At 35.7% G+C, this 21,193-nt stretch overlaps 1 protein-coding gene and 1 pseudogene across 1 annotated transcript; one reads left to right on the plus strand and one right to left on the minus strand.

Annotated features, from left to right (window-relative positions):
- Positions 1–1,070: 1,070 nt before the first annotated feature.
- On the minus strand, positions 1,071–6,214 carry LOC125248711 (annotated as a pseudogene).
- On the plus strand, positions 5,020–12,173 carry LOC125246779. The gene is made up of 7 exons (XM_048157813.1): positions 5,020–5,227; positions 7,313–7,654; positions 8,209–8,538; positions 8,632–8,772; positions 9,572–9,916; positions 10,544–10,834; positions 11,479–12,173. The coding sequence occupies exons 1-7, from the start codon at positions 5,191–5,193 to the stop codon at positions 11,571–11,573; spliced, it is 1,581 nt and encodes a 526-aa protein (XP_048013770.1). The 5' UTR covers positions 5,020–5,190; the 3' UTR covers positions 11,574–12,173.
- Positions 12,174–21,193: the final 9,020 nt, after the last annotated feature.

A 21,193-nucleotide genomic window follows, 5' to 3' on the forward strand; every position in this document is an offset into this window, starting at 1 on the left:
TGTACATAACTGATTAGAAAAAAATGAGAAAAACTAAGAAGAAACAGAGTTATTTCAACGAAAATATATCAAATGTGAAGTGTCACGCAGGGAATTGTGGGAATGTCAATTTACGGTTTTTCACTGTAAATTTTACAATGAATTGTTATTTTTCACTTCCAAAAACTGTGAATTTAACGGTATTTTACCGTAAAATTACATTAAATGTACCATTAGATCTATTACAGTTATTCACCGTATATAGTACGGAAACTTTCTGTAAACCAATCAACAGTTTTTCACCGCAGCATTTTTACAGTCTTTTACTGTTAAAATCACGGTCATTTTTTACAGTGTATATAATACATAGCATAAACCTTTAAAGTGTTATTATAATGGCCAGTCTTCTTGGACATAGGCCAGCAGTTAAAAGAATATTATTTTTAAATTGGGACAGGTATATATATATATATATATATATATATATATATATATATATATATATATATATATATATATATATCTCATCACCATTGCTTCATTTAACTTTTGTGATGCATATATTCATCATCATGTAAAGTTATATAGGCTACAGTATGCATTGCTAATTATTATTTTGTTTGGCGTGATTAGCGCCATGTATTTCATTTAACAGATCAATCAAAATCATATTCTATGCATACACAACCAGTAAATGCCAAAGAATGAAAAAAAATAATGTTAAAGGTCCCGTTTTTCGTGGTTTTTTGAAGCTTTGATTGTGTTTATAGTGTGCAATATAACATGTGTTCATGTTTCGTGTGTAAAAAAACAGTATTTTTCACATAATTTACTTATCTGTATACCTGTATACCCATAAGTGGGCGGAGGTTAGTCAAAAAACTGTTTTAGTGACGTCATTAAAGAAGGAAGTAGAGGGATGTAGTCCAAACTGGCCGTGCGATGTAGTCGACTTCTGTTAAATAAAATATCTCGCTTGGCATTGAACTTTGAGCTTTAACATTTTACAGATTTTATTTATACTCTAACAACAACATTACACACTAACTAAAGTTTGAAACATGGGATCACGAAGAACGGGACCTTTAATAAACAGCAGTGCAAATACAGAAAATCTTAATGCGTGTTTAATATTTGGGTTTATACCAGCAAACTTCAGCAAACATATCTGGAACTAAACCTTCTGCTCATTTCATACTGACGGTCTGATTTTACTCCGTGAGTCTGACGGTGGGATCTGGTCTCTTCTGCTCTGTTCAGCTCACTTCTTGTAGATCTGACGTCATAAACCAGAAAAGCAATAGTAGCCACGCCCACCAGAGCAGAGAGAGCCAATCGGATCACATCTTCAATGAAACCACAACAGTGGATGTCGTCTAAAAAAAGAAAACGAATTGTGCATTCAGATCTCTTTCAGGCTTACAGATTGGGTAATTATTAGGAGTGCAAGCAATGAATCCAGAAGCTTGACTGTGTTTGAGGGGGTTTTCATGCACACTTTCATAGCTTGGCAAAATAACTTTAGCTTGGATTGTTTAATATAATGAATATAATATAATTCTAGAACTTGATCTTTAATCTCAGCTCTCCAGAAACCAGTGTGATTATGTGATTCTTTCTCAAATAACTTTTATTTTGCCCTGATCAAAAGTGTTTTCTAAAGCAACACCCTCACTCATGCTCATCTGCGGTCTGCTTTCTGTTCCAGAGAAATCACAAAAGAAAAAAACTAATGCACTTAAAGGTACAATTTGTGATATTTTTTTCCGCTAGAGGTCGCTAGAAGTCCATTCAAAACAAAGGCGTAGTTTGATGACGCCAAGTTTTAGAGCGGAAACTTGGGACATGTGGTCTCCATCTCAACGGACGGTGCAAAAGAATAGGGATTGGAGTCTGGAAGAACTCATGTTTGTGGATGCGATTATTAACGTTACTGTTGTATGAAGCAGAGCAGGAGCGAGTGTTGCGGGAGCTGAACGAGGAGCTGGAGCGATTGATCAACACACGCCTCACGAGCAGCGGGACTTTTATTATGACAGTCGCCGGCGCCGCTTCCGCTTTTCCGGTCATGAGTTTACGGGAGCTGTCCTTGTCGACAGAACCAGCGGCAGATGGTAAACAGTAATTATGTTCCATAAATAAGTAGCACAATCCACCATAAAACGTGCAAGAAGTAAATAAGGAACTGCTTGAAGCAATCTAGTGGTTTGCTGGACGCTAGACACTACTTCCGCATTTGTCCACGACACTGTTGTCATGTGGTTTCTACGTCAGTAAAGGCGGTAACAAAGGTAACTGACGTCATTGACAGGCGACTGCACTGCCCCGTGTCACTGTTTAGAATGGGAATTTTCTCATGATTTACAAGTAGTTGAAAACATTAGAGATATTGTTTGTAATCAGCTGGACAAAATATATAACACTAGCCTAGTGGTTTTTGGATATTTTACTGCAAAAATTTTACATATTGTACCTTTAAGTGCACAAACTTCATTCTCTCTCTATGAATGCATGAGCTGATCAAATCCAAACTTGAATGCATTATAAATGGCTTTGGATAAAAGCATCTTCCAAATGTGGTAAATGAAAATCTTGCTATTTTAAAGGTGCCCTAGAATGTTTTTTCACAAGATGTAATATAAGTCTGAGGTGTCTCCTGAATGTGTCTGTAAAGTTTCAGCTCAAAATACCCCATAGATTTTTTTAAATTAATTTTTTTAACTGCCTATTTTGGGGCATCATTAACTATGCACCGATTCAGGGGCTGCTGGCCTTTTAAATTTTGTGCTCCCTACCCATTGAGCTCGCGACTCTATAATACAGTGCGTTTACAAAGTTCACACAGCTAATATAACCCTCAAATGGATCTTTACAAGATATTTGTCATGTATGCTGCGTGCATACATCGAATCATGTGAGTAAAGTATTTATTTGGATGTTAACGTTTGATTCTGAATGAGTTTGATAGTATACTCGGTGGCTAAAGCTAACATTACACACTGTTGGAGAGATTTATAAAGAATGAAGTTGTGTTTATGAATTATACAGACTGCAAGTGTTTAAAAATGAAAATAATGACTGATCTTCAGCTATGACGAGGTAAATTAAATTTTTGATTCTAGGGCACCTTTAATAGGTTTATGTGGTTGATTGTTTAACACCCATCAGCAGTTGCATAAAGCAACATTTCTGCATGTGTTTGACCACAACTGCACGCGTGGTTTCCATTCTCACTTCAGTCAGAGTGAAAGCTTTACAAAAACTAATACTGAACACAAACAGAGTTTCCATGTATATTACGAGTGAAATACCTGAACTTGGCTGATGGAGTTCAGTAATGCTGGCATCTTCAGACTGGGTGAAAGATAAATTACTCACTGCACAACAGGACGACAAGAAATCAGAGGTTGATGATCTTTCTGGTGATGAAGTGCTTTGAGGAGATTCTGATAATAACAGATATTTTGACAACAGTCTCATTGATCTTTATTTATAGTAGATCCAAATTTCAAAGGGAAACTAAAGCCAATTAATATAATGTAAGGAATAACAAATATATATATAATAGTCATGCTAACACTGTTATTCCTTACTCACCACAGACAGGTAACATTGAAGCTCTTGTATTTGGTCTCTCTGCTGATCAGTGATAGTTTGTAAAGTCCAGAGTCTGTGGTTCTGGTATTTGTGATGGTCAGAGATCCGGTCTGATCTAGTTTCAGTCTGTCTCTCAATCTCCCATCAGGACCTACGTATGTCAGGTTTGTTTGCGTGAGTCTGCTGACTTCAGCTATTCTTGTGCTTCTGAACATCCACTGTAGTGACAAATATTTCTGTACTTCAGTAATATCTGTGTTTAGAGTGACAGAATCTCCCTCCATCACTGAAACTGACTTCATTTCATCCGTCACATCTAGAGAACAAACAGAAACAAGTTTTATAACAAGCTAAAAAGGACCAAACTGTCAGTTATAGTTATCATCAGTTGTATTATGGAGGCATTTTTCCCCCATGCACTTTGAACGAATTGTAGTAAACAAAGACTTAACCCTTAACTTTTTTCATAAAAAACACTATAATGCAAAGCGTTTATTATTTCTAAAAATGCAAGAAGGAACGTCATAAAACACTCATAACTCACCAACAAGACGCCACAAGCACACAAAGAATAAAATAAAAGCGTTAATCATATCCCTTGGCCGTTTGCCAAACGCTTCAATCATGCAGTAAACCACTCTAAAAGCAACCCGTTCATATCACTGACTGTCGCTGCATGTCATCTAATGCCTACACTACAGTAATGGGCGTTCACTGCTGGTTTAGCGGATGTCACGGCAAGATGATGGCACTGAATACGTTTTCTCAACGCTTACAGTAAACTTTTTGGAGGGGAGAATGTTGTTGTTATATATATTAAGTCCATTAAATTAGGCGTGTTACGCAACCCAGTCACCAGGCTTTCTCGCGAGAAAATGTTTGAAGTTGCAATTTCGTATAAATTCGGACGATATGTAGGAAATTACTCCACTCCTAAACATAACCCTCAGTAGGGGTTCTGCAATAAAGTTTCAACACCCGAAACATTCTGTAAGAATTTCGGTGATGTTTTGCAACATAAATGAAAGTATGTAATATGAGAGTATAGCAACAACCCCTTCCCGCTCTTTTTCTTTTTTTCTTTTTTGAAGATAGAACAAATAACAAGCCTAAGATATGCATAGGCAAACATGTATGCAATACAAAGTGACATTAATCGAGGGTCATACCTAGAATCTTTTTTAATGCTTGAACAAACGGGGGAAAACAAACAATTATCATCATTGTCATAACATAACAATACAACAACTTTAACTCAGCCACTGTTTATATAGCTTTTAAGTTTTTAGAAAACTCAATAGATTCAAAAGATATTTCCATTTCAAATTTAAATCTTAAAAAAGAGATATGCATTCAGAAAATTTACATTTGTGAATATTTAGCTAACAACAACAACAACAAAAGGTTTATAAGATAAATATAACTTCAAAACTTTAAACTCGAGACCAAGTTCGTGACGTATTTGATGACGTAGCATCAGGGCATTCCAAAGTGCGCAGTCAAATCTACTTAGTTTTGAGTTTGGTTTAGAATTACAAACACATCGGAGATTCTAAAGTAACCTAATTAGTCATCGTTATTAAATTCAGAATCTTCACGGCTCAACATACGGACATGTTATCCGTCTTTCTGTTCTTACTATTAATCTACGGTGAGTTTCGAACCTCTGTTTTTCTTTCGGTTTCAGTTTACTGTAGCTACACGAAGTTTTAATTATCATTTCTACATCAAATGCATTGAAATGAGTATAATGACTAACATTTCTGAATAGTTATTGCGTCTAACAGTTGTTGATCCGTGGTAATCGTATTTGCAAAATGACCTGAAAATCTGCAAGTGTTAATCGCGGGTACGCCCAGTGGTTTCTGAAGTAATGGGTGTCCGCGTATAAAATATCGGAGTATATTTTGTATATTTTTTTGCATATAACATGTTCCTAAAATAAAAAGCATTTGGCTGAGTATGGACAAGTTAGCTAACTTTAGTAGTGAATTATACATGATTGTATTTGTTTTACAAAGACATGATACCTATGAGCCAGTTTTGTTTGAGGTCCAAATATGACAGTATTCAAAAGAGATTGAGATTCAATGCTAGAAAGTTAGATATTCATATTCACACGCGCATATCCAGCTCTCTAGTCTAGAACATGGCCATAACAGCAGAAACAAAAAGAGCATTTGCTGTACATTTTCTTTTGTGAGTTTTTGTGTTTGTTTGTTCATTTTGTTCAACTTTACTGCAAGTAAACAACCTGTGGCAGAAGTCTTTTTCATGGATGAGAGTTGTTTTTCCATTGGTCAAATTTGGATGAAAGACCCTCAAATAAAACAAGGCCTTGCACACATCAAATTTGATGTAACTTTTGTCAATAAAAAGCCCATTTGCTGTCTGTTTTTATCTTTATTGATATTTTGGTAAACAGTCTGTTGCCTTAATTTTGATTATTTGCTTTCTATGTTTTGTGAAAAACTTACACCACAGTTGTGCAGTGTTAGAAATAAACCCAACAGAGATAACACACTGCAATAAAATCCAATTCTTGATGAGTATTTATGTCATGAGGCGAGACGCATTTATTTGAGAACCAACAAGACAAATTAAGACTTTATAGTTTCAAAGAATGCAGTGTAGTTCATTGTTTCACCTGCAGGGTGATGATAAAAAAAATACTGTTAGTGCATTAAAGGGTTAGTTCACCCAAAAATGAAAATTCTGTCATTTATTACTCACCCTCATGCCGTTTCACACCGTAAGACCTTCGTTAATCTTCAGAACACAAATTAAGATATTTTTGATGAAATCCGATGGCTCAGTGAGGCCTCCATAGCCAGCAATGACATTTCCTCTCTCAAGATCCATTAATGTACTAAAAACATATTTAAATCAGTTCATGTGAGTACAGTGGTTCAATATTAATATTATAAAGCGACGAGAATATTTTTGGAGCGCCAAAAAAAATAAAAATAACGACTTATATAGTGATGGCTGATTTCAAAACACTGCCTCATGAAGCTTCGGGGCGTTATGAATCAGTGTATCAAATCATGATTTGGATCGCGTGTCAAACCGCCAAACTGCTGAAATCACGTGACTTTGACACTCCGAACCACTGATTCGACACGCTGATTCATTTATGATCCGATGCTTCCTGAAGCAGTGTTTTGAAATCATCCATCACTAAATAAGTCGTTATTTTGTTTTGTTTTTTTGGCGCACCAAAAAGTATTCTGGTCGCTTTATAGTATTAATATTGAACCACTGTACTCACATGAACTGATTTAAATATGTTTTTAGTACATTAATAGATCTTGAGAGAGGAAATGTCATTGCTCCCTATGAAGGCCTCACGGAGCCATCGGATTTCATCAAAAATATCTCAATTTGTGTTCCGAAGATTAATTCAAGTTTTACAGGTGTGGAACGACATGAGTGTGAGTAATAAATGACAGAATTTTCATTTTTGGGTGAACTAACCCTTTAAGACAAAATATTTATTTATAAGTATTAATCGTTTGTGCAGTGTTGCTTCTCAAGTAGACTACATTTTGTTTTTATGCTTTTGTATTGTTGTATGTATTGTTCCATCGTTACCAACAGATTTCCACAGAACACCATAGTTTTCTCGTGATGCTTTTGGGAAACGCACCCCAGAACAGTACAGCAGTATCTGTTTGTCTTCTGAGCTGGTCTGAAGTTAGTGTGGTATCAGTAAAACTGAATCTGTTTGTTTCAGGTGTGTCTGATGAAGAGACAGAAGAATCTAAACCTGATCCGATGACGGTGATGGAGGGAGATTCTGTGACTCTACACACTAATCTTACTAAAGTACTGAACGATGATACCATTCTGTGGCTGTTTGGACCTAAAGACTTGCTCATATCTCAGATAAGGGGAAGGGATGACTTCACTCCAGTTTTTTTCACTGATGATCCTGGATTCACAGGCAGATTGCAGGTGGACCAAAAGACTGGATCTCTGACCATCAGAAACACCAGAATCAGACACTCGGGACGATATAAACTCACCATCTCTAGAGAAATGACTTCAACAAAGATATTTAATGTCACAGTCATTGGTGAGTATCTCGAGTCTTTCACTGCAACAATGATCATGTGATATGACAAATAAAGCTTCAAAAAAATCTTTCTTTGAAACTAACATTTTAAATTCATTAATGCTGTTTTTGGACCAGGTTGTGCTACCTGACTTTTGCAACTAATCTTACACCGATCAGGCTTCTGTTTGGTTGTCTGTATTAGCTTTTCCCAATTTTTAAAGAAGTTTATGATAGCATTTTCCTGTTTTACATTGTTGTACCACCTGATATGGAAAGTGTACCTATCTATCCATCCTTGAAAAGTGTAATCAGTATTTGAGAGAGGTCTACAAACATTTTCAGTTTGCCACAAGGATCATTTGGGCTCCTCTGGATGCTGCGTTGTCATGTTTAATGTTATCAATTCATAATAAGAGGCATGTTTGCAGTTGTGCCACCCTGACATGTCTGTGTGTCAGCATTTATTGAGTGAGAGTTTCCAGATTTTACAATATAAATGCAAGATTTCATAATGGGTCAAACCGTTCAAAATGTTGTGAAACACTTTTATTAAGGTTCCACTTGTTTTCCAGGTGTGGTTGGTGAGACAGATGGAATGAAGTCAGTGTCAGTATCCGTGACGGAGGGAGAGTCTGTCACTTTACGCAATGATGCTGAAATACAGAAAGATGCTCTGATGCTGTGGAGGTTTGGAGATAAAGGTGTCCTCCTGGCTAAAATCGATATCGAGGCCAACGAGACCTCATTACACGACACTGATGAGAGATTCAGAGGTCGACTGCAGCTGGATCTTCAGACCGGATCTCTGATCATCACAAACACCAGAACAAATGACTCTGGACTTTATGAACTACAGATCAGAGGCATTGAGAGCTCACGGCGATTCCTTCTGTCGGTCAATGGTGAGTAATTGAAAGATCAAGTCTTTTAATGTAATAGCATGAGTCATTTCAGATCATCACACTGACTTACACCTTCACCGTCTCTATTTATAGCTGTCCCAGAACCACAGCTTTCTTCAGGTGCTAAAGCAGGGATCAGTTTTGGTTTTTTAGTTCCTGTTCTTCTACTTGTGGCCGCAGCTTTAGCTGCGTTTTACTACCGCCACAAGATCTTTAAATTAAAAAAGAAAATGGGTAAGTATAATATATTTTAAACAGGATTCCCATCTCTTACAAAATGTCATAACTTTCTTTAAACTGTGGACATCAGAGGTTTTTAACCCTGCTTTTAGAGATCAAATGTCCTGTTCCAACCAGTTTCAACACACCTTCAGAGGCAGGGGTGCAGAATTCAGTTCCTGTGGCGTCACAGTCCTGCAGAGTTTAGCTTCAGCCCTAATTAAACACACCTGGGGCCTCATTTATAAAATGTTGTGCAGAAACAGTCCTAAATTTGATCTTGTGATATTCTCAAATATGAGTACGTGTGTTCATAGAATGAACATATGCACAAATCAGCAACAAAATCTGACATGAAATGTCAGAAAACTTTCCAGTTTAAAGGGATAGTTCATCAAAAGTTAAAATTATCCCATTATTTACTCACCCTCAAGCCATCCTAGGTGTATATGACTATTCTTTCAGATAAACACAATTGGATATTTAAAAATATCCTGGCTCTTCCCAGCTTTATAATGGCAGTGAACAGGACTCAAGTTTTTGATGCCCAAAAAAGTGCATCCATCCACCATAAAAGTAATCCATATGGCTCCTGGGGGTTAATAAAGGCCTTCTGAAACTGCTCTTTTTCATACAGTGGTGACCACAAAGTTCAAGCTTTAAAAAGAAAAGTACCATAAATGCACTATGTTGTCATATATTCAAAGTCTTCTAAAGTCAAATGATGAATAATAATGAACAGATTAACATTGTTCAGTGATAATCTTCTCTTTTCCACATTTCTGTTCTCTGTTTCGGCGTGTTGCTGTGACAGACGAAGAGAAGAAGTCAGTGATGGAGGGAGATTCTCTAACTCTACTCACTGGTCTTACTAACAAACAGGGTATTGATACGATAGAGTGGTGCTATGAAAATGAAGACAATCGCGTTGCTGAAAATAATAAGGGGACCATTGAGAAATTTACCGGTGCTGATGGGAGATTCAGAAGCAAACTGAGGGTGGATGAAGAAACTGGAGCTCTTACCATTAGCAACATCAGAACCATACACTCTGGACTCTATATACTAAAGATAAGCAGCAGCAGCAGCAGGAAAAGTGGCTGTGGCACCAAAAGCACCACAAGAACAAAACGCAAGAGATTCATTGTTACTGTCAGTGGTAAGTGTTGAAGGGTTAAAGGGTTAGTTCACCCAAAAATGAAATGTCTATCATTTATTATTTACCCTCAAACACATAAGACCTTCATTCATCTTCAGAACACAAATTAAGATCTTTTTGATGAAATTTGAGAGATGTCTGTCCCTCCATTGGGAGCTATATTGAATTTACACATTCAAGGTCCAGAAAGGAAGGAAAGACATCATTAAAGTAACCCATGTGACTCCAGTGGTTTTAAGAAGAAACACAAGTTTTGGCACTATATTTACAAAATATATGATGTCTTTCTTTCCTTTCTGGGCCTTGAATGTGTAAGTTGCATAGCTCCCAATGGAGGAACAGTAAATTCTTGGATTTCATCAAAAATGTCTTCTTAATTTGTGTTCTGAAGACGAACTAAGTTCTTACAGGTGTGGAACAACATGAATTTTGTATCTGAAAAGGAAACTCCTACAAATGAATATGCAATAATGTAAGCTGCAAAAAGAACTGTCTGCAAAAAGAAAAAGGGTTTGTGTTAGCACAAAGCTGTTAGTAAATATACAAATATATGTTATGTTCAAATGGCAAATTCAGTCATTTGATATAATTTTTTTCTATATTTCTATGTCTTGCTGTGACATGAAGTGAGGACATTGCCAGTGAATGCGGGAGATCCTGTCACTCTCGAGACTAAAGCTGAATTACAGAGCGATGATCTAATGCTGTGGACATTTGGACCTGAAAACCGCCTCGTTGTTAAAACTGATTCAGGAAGGACTAGCATTAGTGAGAGTTTCAGAGACAGACTGGAGCTGGACAAGAAAACTGGATCACTGATCATCAGAAACATTGGAATCACAGACTCTGGACATTTTAAACTACAGATCATCAACAGCAAACAGACCACGTTCAGAAGATTCAATGTGACTCTCATCGGTGAGTAGAGCGTCATTTATTATAATAACATATTGATTTGCACAACAGGTGCAAACTGATTGGTCGGTGGTGTTCAAAGAATGCATTGTCTTTTTGCACATTCCAGATTATTAAGTTTTGATTATTCAAGTTTTAAAAAAACATTTTTCCAAATGTACAGTCAGTTGGTCAATATAACATAAAAAAAAAAAAAAACAACTGGAGCAGTTCACGTACAGGGAACACGTTTGACGATAGCTAAAATAGTCGAATGCCATAGAAGAACAGAGTTTTTGAGAAGCGAAAAAAAACGTCTCGGGTTACTTGTGTAACCCTGGTTCCCTGAAAAAGGGAACGAGACACTACGTCATATGACGTAGCGTCGACAGTTCCCGTGAAAGGGAACTTTATTCATTGATAATCCTTTTGTATATTCCTAAGACAACAGGTAGATGAATGAAGCCACAGTATCCTATACTGTATTATTTTTCTTTAAGATTTCAAGGAAAACATTTGTAGTGATTTATATTGTAAAAAAATATTAATTTTTGGTTGTTTTTAGCATGTTTAGGGGAACTTTTGAGATTAGCTGTAACATCATCTATACGTAAATGTATTCAGCAAAACTTTTTTAATTTTTATGATTTATCTGTATTGTCTTTAAGGTTCCACAGAAGAAGAAGTGAATGAAGAGACACAGCTAATCAGAGGAGATGTTCCTGATGGAGTGAATGAGCAGCAGGCGACGAGTTCCGTTTGATGAGATAGGACACGCCCACCAGTGTCAATCACTGTGACATCATCAACAGTCAAGCTCAACAACATTTGAAAAATGAACCCGTGTGCTGCAAAAAGTTTGAATGAATTCTTGTGTGATGAGCACGTTTAACAACAGGTTACAGAATATGCGATATCTGATGTGGCACGAGCAGAGAGAGTTTCAAGCCTCAAAGTTAACTATTCGCTGTCCACACTGAGGATGTGTGACACTTTCAAATGATCTGGGGTGCTACAATTACCAAATCAGTACTGTAAATAGCTGTAGCTGCATTGTTCACTACATCTGAACTGAACACTGAACAATTTGTCCTTTAAAACACTACTGTGCTTTTTGTCAGTGTTTACCTATGTTATGAGTTTTTATTTTCACTGTATTTTCATATCAGAATTAATTTCTTGTTACTTTCATTGTTATATTATTTTTTATATTATCCCATTTTATATTATTATTTTATATTATTTCTCTGTTAGTAGTATTTATGTTGTAAGCTATGCTGCATTAAGTCAGAGATAAGAGAAAGTCTCTATTTCGAAGTTTTGTTGTCATGTGATGATGAATGAAGTTTGGTGATGATGATGATTCTGTTTCTTTGTTTTGGTATAATAACGCTTGTTGAATTTGTGCTGGTCATATGAAGTGCTCAGAAAAATATTCTTCATTCAAAGAGAAATATTCATAACCCACTGACAGATATTTGTATAAACTCACTTCATTTTGTTTTATATCTGCATCTCAAGTAAATGTATATTGCTTTAAAGATAATTGCATTGGAAAACAACAAAAATACTGAGTAAGATATTTCTGTCCTACATAAAATGTGCAGCGCACAGATAAATGTTGGGGTTATTATGTTCAGGAAGGAAGCCTGTAACTATCTCGACCATCTCATATCCATTGGCATTTACAGCCAATATAGACAAGTTACCATAGGAAATATATGGTTTCTAAAGCTTTTTAACACTTATCAAGGTTGAGTCAAAAACCTAGTTCGCCAAAGTTGTTTTTTTGAAATAATCTAATATTTAACAAATGGTTCGATGGACAGCGGCGGTCCTAAAGGCAAAGTTGCTCAGAATGAGGAGTTCTACCATGTGGTACGATTGTTGTGGGCGAGCACGAAAAATCGCGCGATACATGATGCTTTAAATGTGGAAAACACAAAGGCATCCCCTGGTGGCCGATTTCTTTTAAAATTCTCACAGGCCTCTAGGGCCGTGAGTCGAGCAGGCCCAGCGAGTTTCGTTCCGATCAGCCTCCGTTAACCTTTTCTGATAGCTGCTCAAATTTCAGTGGCCGATGACATGTTTTTCGAGATTCGTCAATGTCATCATAGACAATAGTGGGCCCTTGTACGAAGACACTGTACGCAATTTTTTTTTTAAAAAAAGTTGATCGGACTAATGGTTTAGTAGTTATATCCATTTTCATGTTTTTTTCCTGTTATAGCGCCACCAAGCGGTCTGTCATCGTGTCCTTTTTCATGCAACCACAGAATGAGCTCTATCATGTGTGCCAAGTTTGGTGAAAATATCTCATTCCGTTCAGGAGTTATAGCCATTTTAGTAAAAGTAGCTCTACCCACTTCAAACGTTTTTTATTCAAACGACTATTTTTATGCATTTGAGTATGAAACTAAACACTGATATGCAGCGCATTCAGCATCTTAATAAATGTTAATATCCCAATGTTTATTCAGTTTGCGCTTTCTGATCAACCAAAATGTTATTTTACAGTATGAAAATCACTGATGATTATTGCTAAATTATTTATGAATAGAATTTAAAGGATATTCTCAGCACAAGATAATAAACATTCTCTTATCTTATTTAGTGTTATTCAGCTGACCACAGCTGCATGCGATTGCACGTGTTCATTGGAAGCTAACAGGCAAAATGCTGCAAAGCCAATCACGCTCACAAATAAAAAGAATACAAATAAAATAAATAAAAAGAGATGACAGCTGCACATCACGAAGCTGACACAATCCAGTGTGGGAGGAAAGAGTCGGCTGCAAAAGAGTGAGGAAAAAATACACTGACAAATGTATTAATATGGCGGGTCTAGTGCGGCAAATCAGACCATATGACTGACCAAATTTTCGAACAGTGGAGCTCTATACTGAGCAGTTTGATTATTTCGTCAAAGTTAAAGATGAGGTTTTAGTAACGTTCCTAATGGGCAGACATGCAATCTACTGTGCAGTCTGGTCCAGTCATAAGCCTGGTGATTGCTCATTGAAGGACACTGTAGCATTGCTCCAAGAACATTATACCCCAAAACCCCTCATCATTAATTAAAGATTTTGCTTTCTTAAACGAGGGAGAATCGATTGCACAATTTGTTGCCATATTGAAGCGATTGTCAGAACACTGCGAATTTGACACATCACTGAACGATACAATGACAGATAGATTAATCTGTGGACTGCGTAGTGAGACAATTCAAAAATGGCTCCTATGCGAAAGTAATCTTACATCAGAGCGAGCAATGGAAATCGGTGTATCCATGGAAATGGCTGCGAAAGAGGCACAAGAGTTCAGAGTAGCCAGTCAGGTTCACAAAGTATACAGTGAGAAAATAAAACAGGAAGGCAAGAAAGCATGTCCGATGTGGAGAGAGTGATCATCCAGTCACAGGAATGCTGGTACAAAGACTGCACAAACTGCAGAAGAAAGGGGCACATTGAACGTAGGGGTGATTTTTCTATATAGGCATCCTACCACAAACTCAAAATTCCTATGTTTTGCGTCATTAATGGTTGCTCAAATCTATCAAACCGAGAAACCACATTGAGCTTTTATCGTTTATGTAACATATTATTTTTTAACTTTAAAATTTGTCAACTTTTGTAGCATTTTGTGTCTGCTGATACTGAAATGAATATGGATACCTGCTTACCTTATTTTTTTGCTTTTGACTCAGTTAAATATTCTCATTCTTCATGCTATCGTTTGCAGGGAAGAGAAACTATTTTATCCCATTGCATGATCATTTGGTGTTTTCACCTCAGTTTTGTAGAATTCCGTTCACAATGTTGATCTGGTTACCGTGAGAACAGTGTCGCGCTGCTGCTTCAGCCATCATATGGTAGAAAATGTCCAAAAAATAATAATAAAAAAAAATCTTCAACAAGCTTACAGAAGTTAATCCATTTCTTTGTTGGAAGGGTGTACATGTAACTGTAGCTTTAATGTTGTCTTTGTAAATATTCCTTTTCCCATATTTCCACAGAGGAGAATCGGAGGGTCACATTCAGCGGACAGAGACCCTATTTTACAGTCTATGACAGACACCGACACACTGTAATTTTTATTTTTTATGATTTATTTCAACAAATGACAACCAATATCAAACCCATAGAAGCTCATGAACAGTTTTGAAGTGGCTGTGTGCGAGTTATACAAATTCACAAGCCGAGTGAGAGTCTTACGCAAATGTAATGTTAATTATTTCACAAAACAAAATACAAAACATTCAAAAACACTCTGCTATGTGATTATTTTATTGAATGACAGAGAGTGGGTTCAATCAGTAACATTATTAGATCTGCGTCTCCCCATCACCAACCTGCTTCCCTTAGTAGGCGCCATAGGCTGCCATTCAAATTCAATTGTTGATATCAAGAAATGATTACTTAATAGTTTAAATTCCAATTTCACATATCAGAAACAATTCTAGTAAAAATCTAGTAAAAATCATAGTTTTTGATATCATTAATTACTTTGTTACTAGTGCAAATATCTATTCTTGATATAAAGAATTGAATTGCTACTAGTAATAGTGTTAATTTTTCTAATAGTTAATAGTTTCTGATATCATGAACGTGATTGTTACTAAGAAAGCCATTTTAGATATCTGAAATTATATTTATATACTTATGATCTCAGATTGTGGTGATGTGGTTTCTCCACTGCATGGATCTTCATGTGTATCTTCAGGCGACTTTTAATAGAGAAACTCTTTCCACACTGATCACACGTGTGCGGCTTCTCTCTGCTGTGGATCCTCTCATGTGTTTTCAGAGATGATGACTGAGTGAATCTCTTGTCACAGTGTGAACACATGTAAGGTTTTTCTCCAGTGTGGATCCTCTGGTGATGTTTTAAATCACTCCCTGTAGTAAAAGTCTTCTCACACTCAAAGCACATGTACTCTCTCACACCAGTGTGTGTTTTCTGATGTTCCTTTAAACTACACAGCTGTGAAAAACTCTTTCCACACACAGAACATGAATGTGGCTTCTCCTTCGTATGAACTCTTAGGTGTGTCTTCAGGTCTGATTCCAGAAGAAATGTTTTGTCGCATTGATCGCATGTGAACGGTCTCACTCCGGTGTGGATCATCATGTGATTTTTAAGGTGTGATGAATGACTGAAACTCTTCCCACACTGATCACATGTGAACGGTCTCTCTCCAGTGTGGATCATCATGTGGTCTTTTAGGTGTGATGATTGTCTGAAACTCTTCCCACACTGATCACATGTGAACGGCTTCTCTCCGGTGTGAACTCTCATGTGATCCTTAAGATTACTTTTGATTGAGAAGCTCTTCCCACACTGGTCACATGTGAAAGGCTTCTCTCCAGTATGAACTCTGATGTGAACATCAAGACTCTGTTTTGTTGAGAAACTCTTTCCACACTGATCACACGTTTGCAGCTTATCGCCACTGTGGATCCTCATGTGAATATCAAGAATATCTTTCCTTGAGAAACTCTTCTCACATTGATCACATGTGAACGGCTTCTCTCCAGAGTGAACTTTCATGTGATCCTTAAGATTACTTTTGATTGAGAAGCTCTTTCCACACTGTTCACATGTGAAAGGCTTCTCTCCAGTATGAACTCTGATGTGAACATCAAGACTCTGTTTTGTTGAGAAACTCTTTCCACACTGATCACACGTTTGCAGTTTATCGCCACTGTGGATCCTCATGTGAATATCAAGAATATCTTTCCTTGAGAAACTCTTCTCACATTGATCACATGTGAACGGCTTCTCTCCAGAGTGAACTTTCATGTGACGTTCAAGACTTTGTTTTGTTGAGAAACTCTTTCCACACTGAGTGCAGGTTGTAGATTTATTGGCTCTTCTTTTTTTTAAAAATGTCTTTTTAGTCTTTGAGCAACTCAAATGTTCATGATGTTCTCCTCCACTTCACTCAGTTCTTCACTCTCCTCACTCTCTTCCATCAGGTCTAAAATGAAATTAAAAAAAATATCATTTCATTTTCAGTACATCAAAATACAATACAATAAAATGAAAAGGTCATAAAATTGAGACATGCTGTGATAGACAACTGCTAAGAACTATAAAATATCCAGATAATTTTGATGCATTTGCATTTTCATAAATTATATCTCACCGACACAATCCAGAGGTCTCGGTAAAGATATTATGTGTGTATGTCTTTCCAGTGCTCCTGTGATGTTCACTTAATTTTATTGAATTTAGTTTCAATTTTACTTTAGCTCTATGCTTAATTTGACTTTAATTTCAAATTCAATTTATTAAATTTATTTTCAATTCGAATGATTAAATTTAGATATACTAAATTAAGACAATCAGCACTGAATGGAGGACTTCTGGCTACAGAATTTCCCAAATAGCTGCTCTGCCACCTTCCCTTAAATTAACATGCTTCGTTTAGCAGCCCTTAAATGGTGCTTCGTGGACAAATTTGTCAAAAAGTCAGTCTTTTTTTTTTTTTTTTTTATATATATAAATGTCAAATCACTATCTTCGATAAAATCAATTTATGTACTTTTTGTGATTTTTTTTTTATTCATTTATCTCTAAAAGTACCATATTTTATGTAAAATAAGCTTATTTTTGATATATTTAATATTTATTTTACTTTATGAAATAAGTCATTCCAGTTAGACCAGACAGCCAAAACATAAAAATGTGGTGACTTTGGTGACATATGATGGTATAAAAATATCAAAAATATCAATAGTCACTAGATGGCAGTAGTCCTCAATGGCTGCATACAGTATAGACTGAAATCTATAAACCATTATTGTAATGAACAATGTTGGGAGAGACTTTACAAAATGCGCTTACAGACAAATATGACCATGATATAAGGAAAAGACATAGCAGGAAACCGAGAAATTATTTATTTCTAAAAACATTAAATTTAAACAACTCAAAAGTACCAGTGTGTTTGCCACATTGAGAATGTTGTGTAGACTCATTCCTTCATTTATGTGTATTATCTGCATTGTGTTGGATTTATTGAATATCGATAATAATAATAAGAAAATAAAGAAAACATTGCTCTGAAGTATAGTATTCCCTATTCATTCCCTATGGTGCCGATTTGTGTCCATGAAGGACTAATTAAGGAGTTTTTTAACCATTTAACATTGTATAATCAAGTCTATTCATTTTGTGTGTGTGTGTGTGTGTGTGTGTGTGTGTGTGTGTGTGTGTGTGTGTGTGTGTTCAGGTGGCAAACTTAGGAAAAGTATAAGTATTGAACCGCTCAGATTAAGGAAACTATATTTTTTTTAATTTGCCCACATTTGTCCTAAAAAGACCCTTTACAAACATGAAAGGGGAAAGATAAATTGACAAGAAACATCTTATGTGGTCTACAGACATTCTTAGTGAACTTTCAGTGTCTTGAATCAGGGGGAGAGGAAGGGATGAGGGATGAGGGAGGGATGAGGGAGGGGTGCACAGATAAACGAGGAGAAAAGAGAGTTTGGGCAAGGCGTGTCCTGTGCTCTTTACTCAATTATTATATTTAAAACATTAGAGCATTAGAGCATAGAGAGTTTCTGTTGTGAGAACTATTAAATATATTTGATCAATGACAAAAATATCTAATGTGATATTAACAGCCATATTTTGACATCAACTTTTAGACTGATATTTAATTTATTTTCCTAAAACTGTGTAATTATTAAGGGCCGGTCACACTAGACTTTCCTTCCACTGACTTCCATTCATACACATGTGAATGTGGGACACCAGAAACACAAGATCGAGTGAAGTTTGCAGTAAAGTGGAGTAGATTCTACATTTTTACATTTTTGAAAGATTGTTATTATTTGTTATTTATATTTTTAAAAGATATTCAGATGTGTTATTATCAGTGTCCTTCATGATTCACTCAACCCTGTTACTTCTGACATGATTTTCCTCCTTTCAAAAACACCCAGGAAGTGACATCATCTGGGCTCTCTCTACAGCATGATGGGACAAGAAAATAATCTCAATCTATTGTCTCAGTTTTACACAAATGAATGACTGCATTCATCAACCCTGTTACCAAAGTTACTGTAAGAAGAGATTTTGCTCAAGTTACACTTACAACCCTGTCAGCCATTCTGGAAAGTTAATTTACTTCAAACATTTTGGCGTTGACAGTTTATTCCTAAAAAATAACTATGTTGTAAACTATACTGAAAATGCCTAAATTCTGGAAACACTCTTGAAAACTGTGAAGCAGATATTGAAATAATGTGAAATAAATATTTAGTTTGATCTGATGTTGACAATCATTATGAAAGTTTCTCAAACTTCCCTTTACTGAGCTTTTGTTAGAAAAGAACATTATCTCTCATTTCATAGTTTAACTGTTTCTCTAAATGTGCAGAAGTGTTTGAATCTTTCTATCATGAATGTTGTTCAGCATCATGAATGAATGAAGAATAAACACCAACCTCTTTGTTCTTCAGTATCTTCAGTGTGTTTCATTCTGCAGGGTTCTGGATCACTCATGTTCTCACTGTCCTCTTTAATAAACTCAGTCTTTGCAGATTTCAGCTCTTCCTGATGCTCTGATGCTCGTCTGATGGGAATATTCCAGCATTTATTGATGAACTGCTGTGGGAGGAGCTTCACTGATGATGTGACTGATGCGGGAGGAGCTTCACTGATGATGTGCGTGATGTGGGAGGAGCTTCATTGATGATGTGATTGGCATGGAAGGAGCTTCACGGGTGAATTGCAGTGGGCAGGGCTTCATTTACTGAACTGAAGATTGGTTGGAGGAGCTGATCTGCCAAAATCAAAAATATATCAGTTACTGTGTACAAAAGCAATTTTAAATAGAAAAACAATTAAATGCAGGTGTCTATTGTAATGTTTCAAATTACTTTTCTGAAAACAATGTTTTAATGTTCCACCATCATTCAGTGTAACAGATATATTTAATATGAAAATTAAACAACAGTTATTTTGACCTGTACTTTATGAAGTATATAAAAGAATGAGAGGTCATACTCAATTTCATTATATATTAGATGATTAAAAACTTACAAATGAGAGAAATCTAGTGGTTTGAAGGAAAGTGGCAAAGTATAAAGTTTTAAAATGACAATTAAAGAGTATTTTGGGCTGCACTGTGATCCTTAAATACAGTGTTTGAATGTCAGAAAATGATTCTTGTTCTAAATACTGACAAGTTGTTTTCTTTCTTTCTTTCTTTCGTTTGCTATATTAACCCCTTTTGTATTTCACCCTTAAACTAATTGCATTAAGCATTTATATCCATCTATCATAAAACAACTGATGCTAATTCAGAACTGTTTTGTTTCTAATTATAACTTTATTCTGTTTCTTCATTAAAATAATAGATATCTAGAAAGGTAGTAAAGAACTGTAAGAAAAACAGAAATAAACACACATATTTGTAGTCATCAAATCCCCTCAGTCTGTTGACAGCAATTAAATGAGCTTTAAGTGTCAATTTACAGCAGATCTGAAGACATCAGCATAATAAATGAGGTGAAAACAGGAACTATTGACATGAAATAAAGAGTGTTTTCAGCAGTTTCTCTGTTAATATTGATGATCCTCAGACTATCAACACTCATTCAACAAGACATTAGATCATTCACTTTATTCTGAGTGTTTGCTGTTAGAAACTGATATTTGATCAGATATATGAAAAGACTATAAAACTGCTCTACTGAAAGACAAAACTGTTATTTCTCACAATATGACATGGATAAAACAATAACACAAGAAACACAAATAGGATAAATAATTACAGCAGCATAATGACAATGAATAGTTTGATATTCTAGTAACTACATTTATTGCAATAATGTAATTAGATGGAAAAACGTGCAATTATTATAAAATATTTAAAAATTAAACAGCATCACAAAGCAATTTAATGTTTCAAACATTTATACATTTAATTATCATTTTAAATCATTCATTTATCATTTTTATGTGGCTCATTAGCTATAGGCTCAATGTAAAATTTAGCACTTTCTGTTCCAGTGTTTTTTAATACTGTTAAGTGATAAAAATTGAACCAAATATGTTAAAAGAGTAGAAATAAAATGACAGCAGCAAAACTAGAGATTGATTCCCATCAATTCCCCTCACATATCTGAAACTTTAACTTTTTACTTGACATTCATTAGCAGTTTTCACTATAAAACATCGAAACAATCACACAAATGAACATAAAATCGCTCGGGACTGAATGAATTCATCATATTTTCCTCACAGATCTCAAACTGTGACATTCAGTAACAGTTATTATCACTATAAAACATCGAAACAATCACACAAACGAACACAAAATCGCTCAGGTCTGAATGAATTCATCATATTTTTCAGCAGGAAGAC

Source organism: Megalobrama amblycephala, linkage group LG1 (genome assembly GCF_018812025.1).
Source record: "Megalobrama amblycephala isolate DHTTF-2021 linkage group LG1, ASM1881202v1, whole genome shotgun sequence".
In the NCBI taxonomy this organism is placed as follows: Eukaryota; Metazoa; Chordata; class Actinopteri; order Cypriniformes; family Xenocyprididae; genus Megalobrama; species Megalobrama amblycephala.

Coding starts and splice junctions, on each gene's coding strand:
- LOC125246779 (XM_048157813.1), top strand. CDS start 5,191: ATGTTATCCGTCTTTCTGTTCTTACTATTAATCTACG. Junction 5,228..7,312: donor GTTCTTACTATTAATCTACG/GTGAGTTTCGAA, acceptor TGTTTGTTTCAG/GTGTGTCTGATGAAGAGACA. Junction 10,835..11,478: donor ATTCAATGTGACTCTCATCG/GTGAGTAGAGCG, acceptor ATTGTCTTTAAG/GTTCCACAGAAGAAGAAGTG.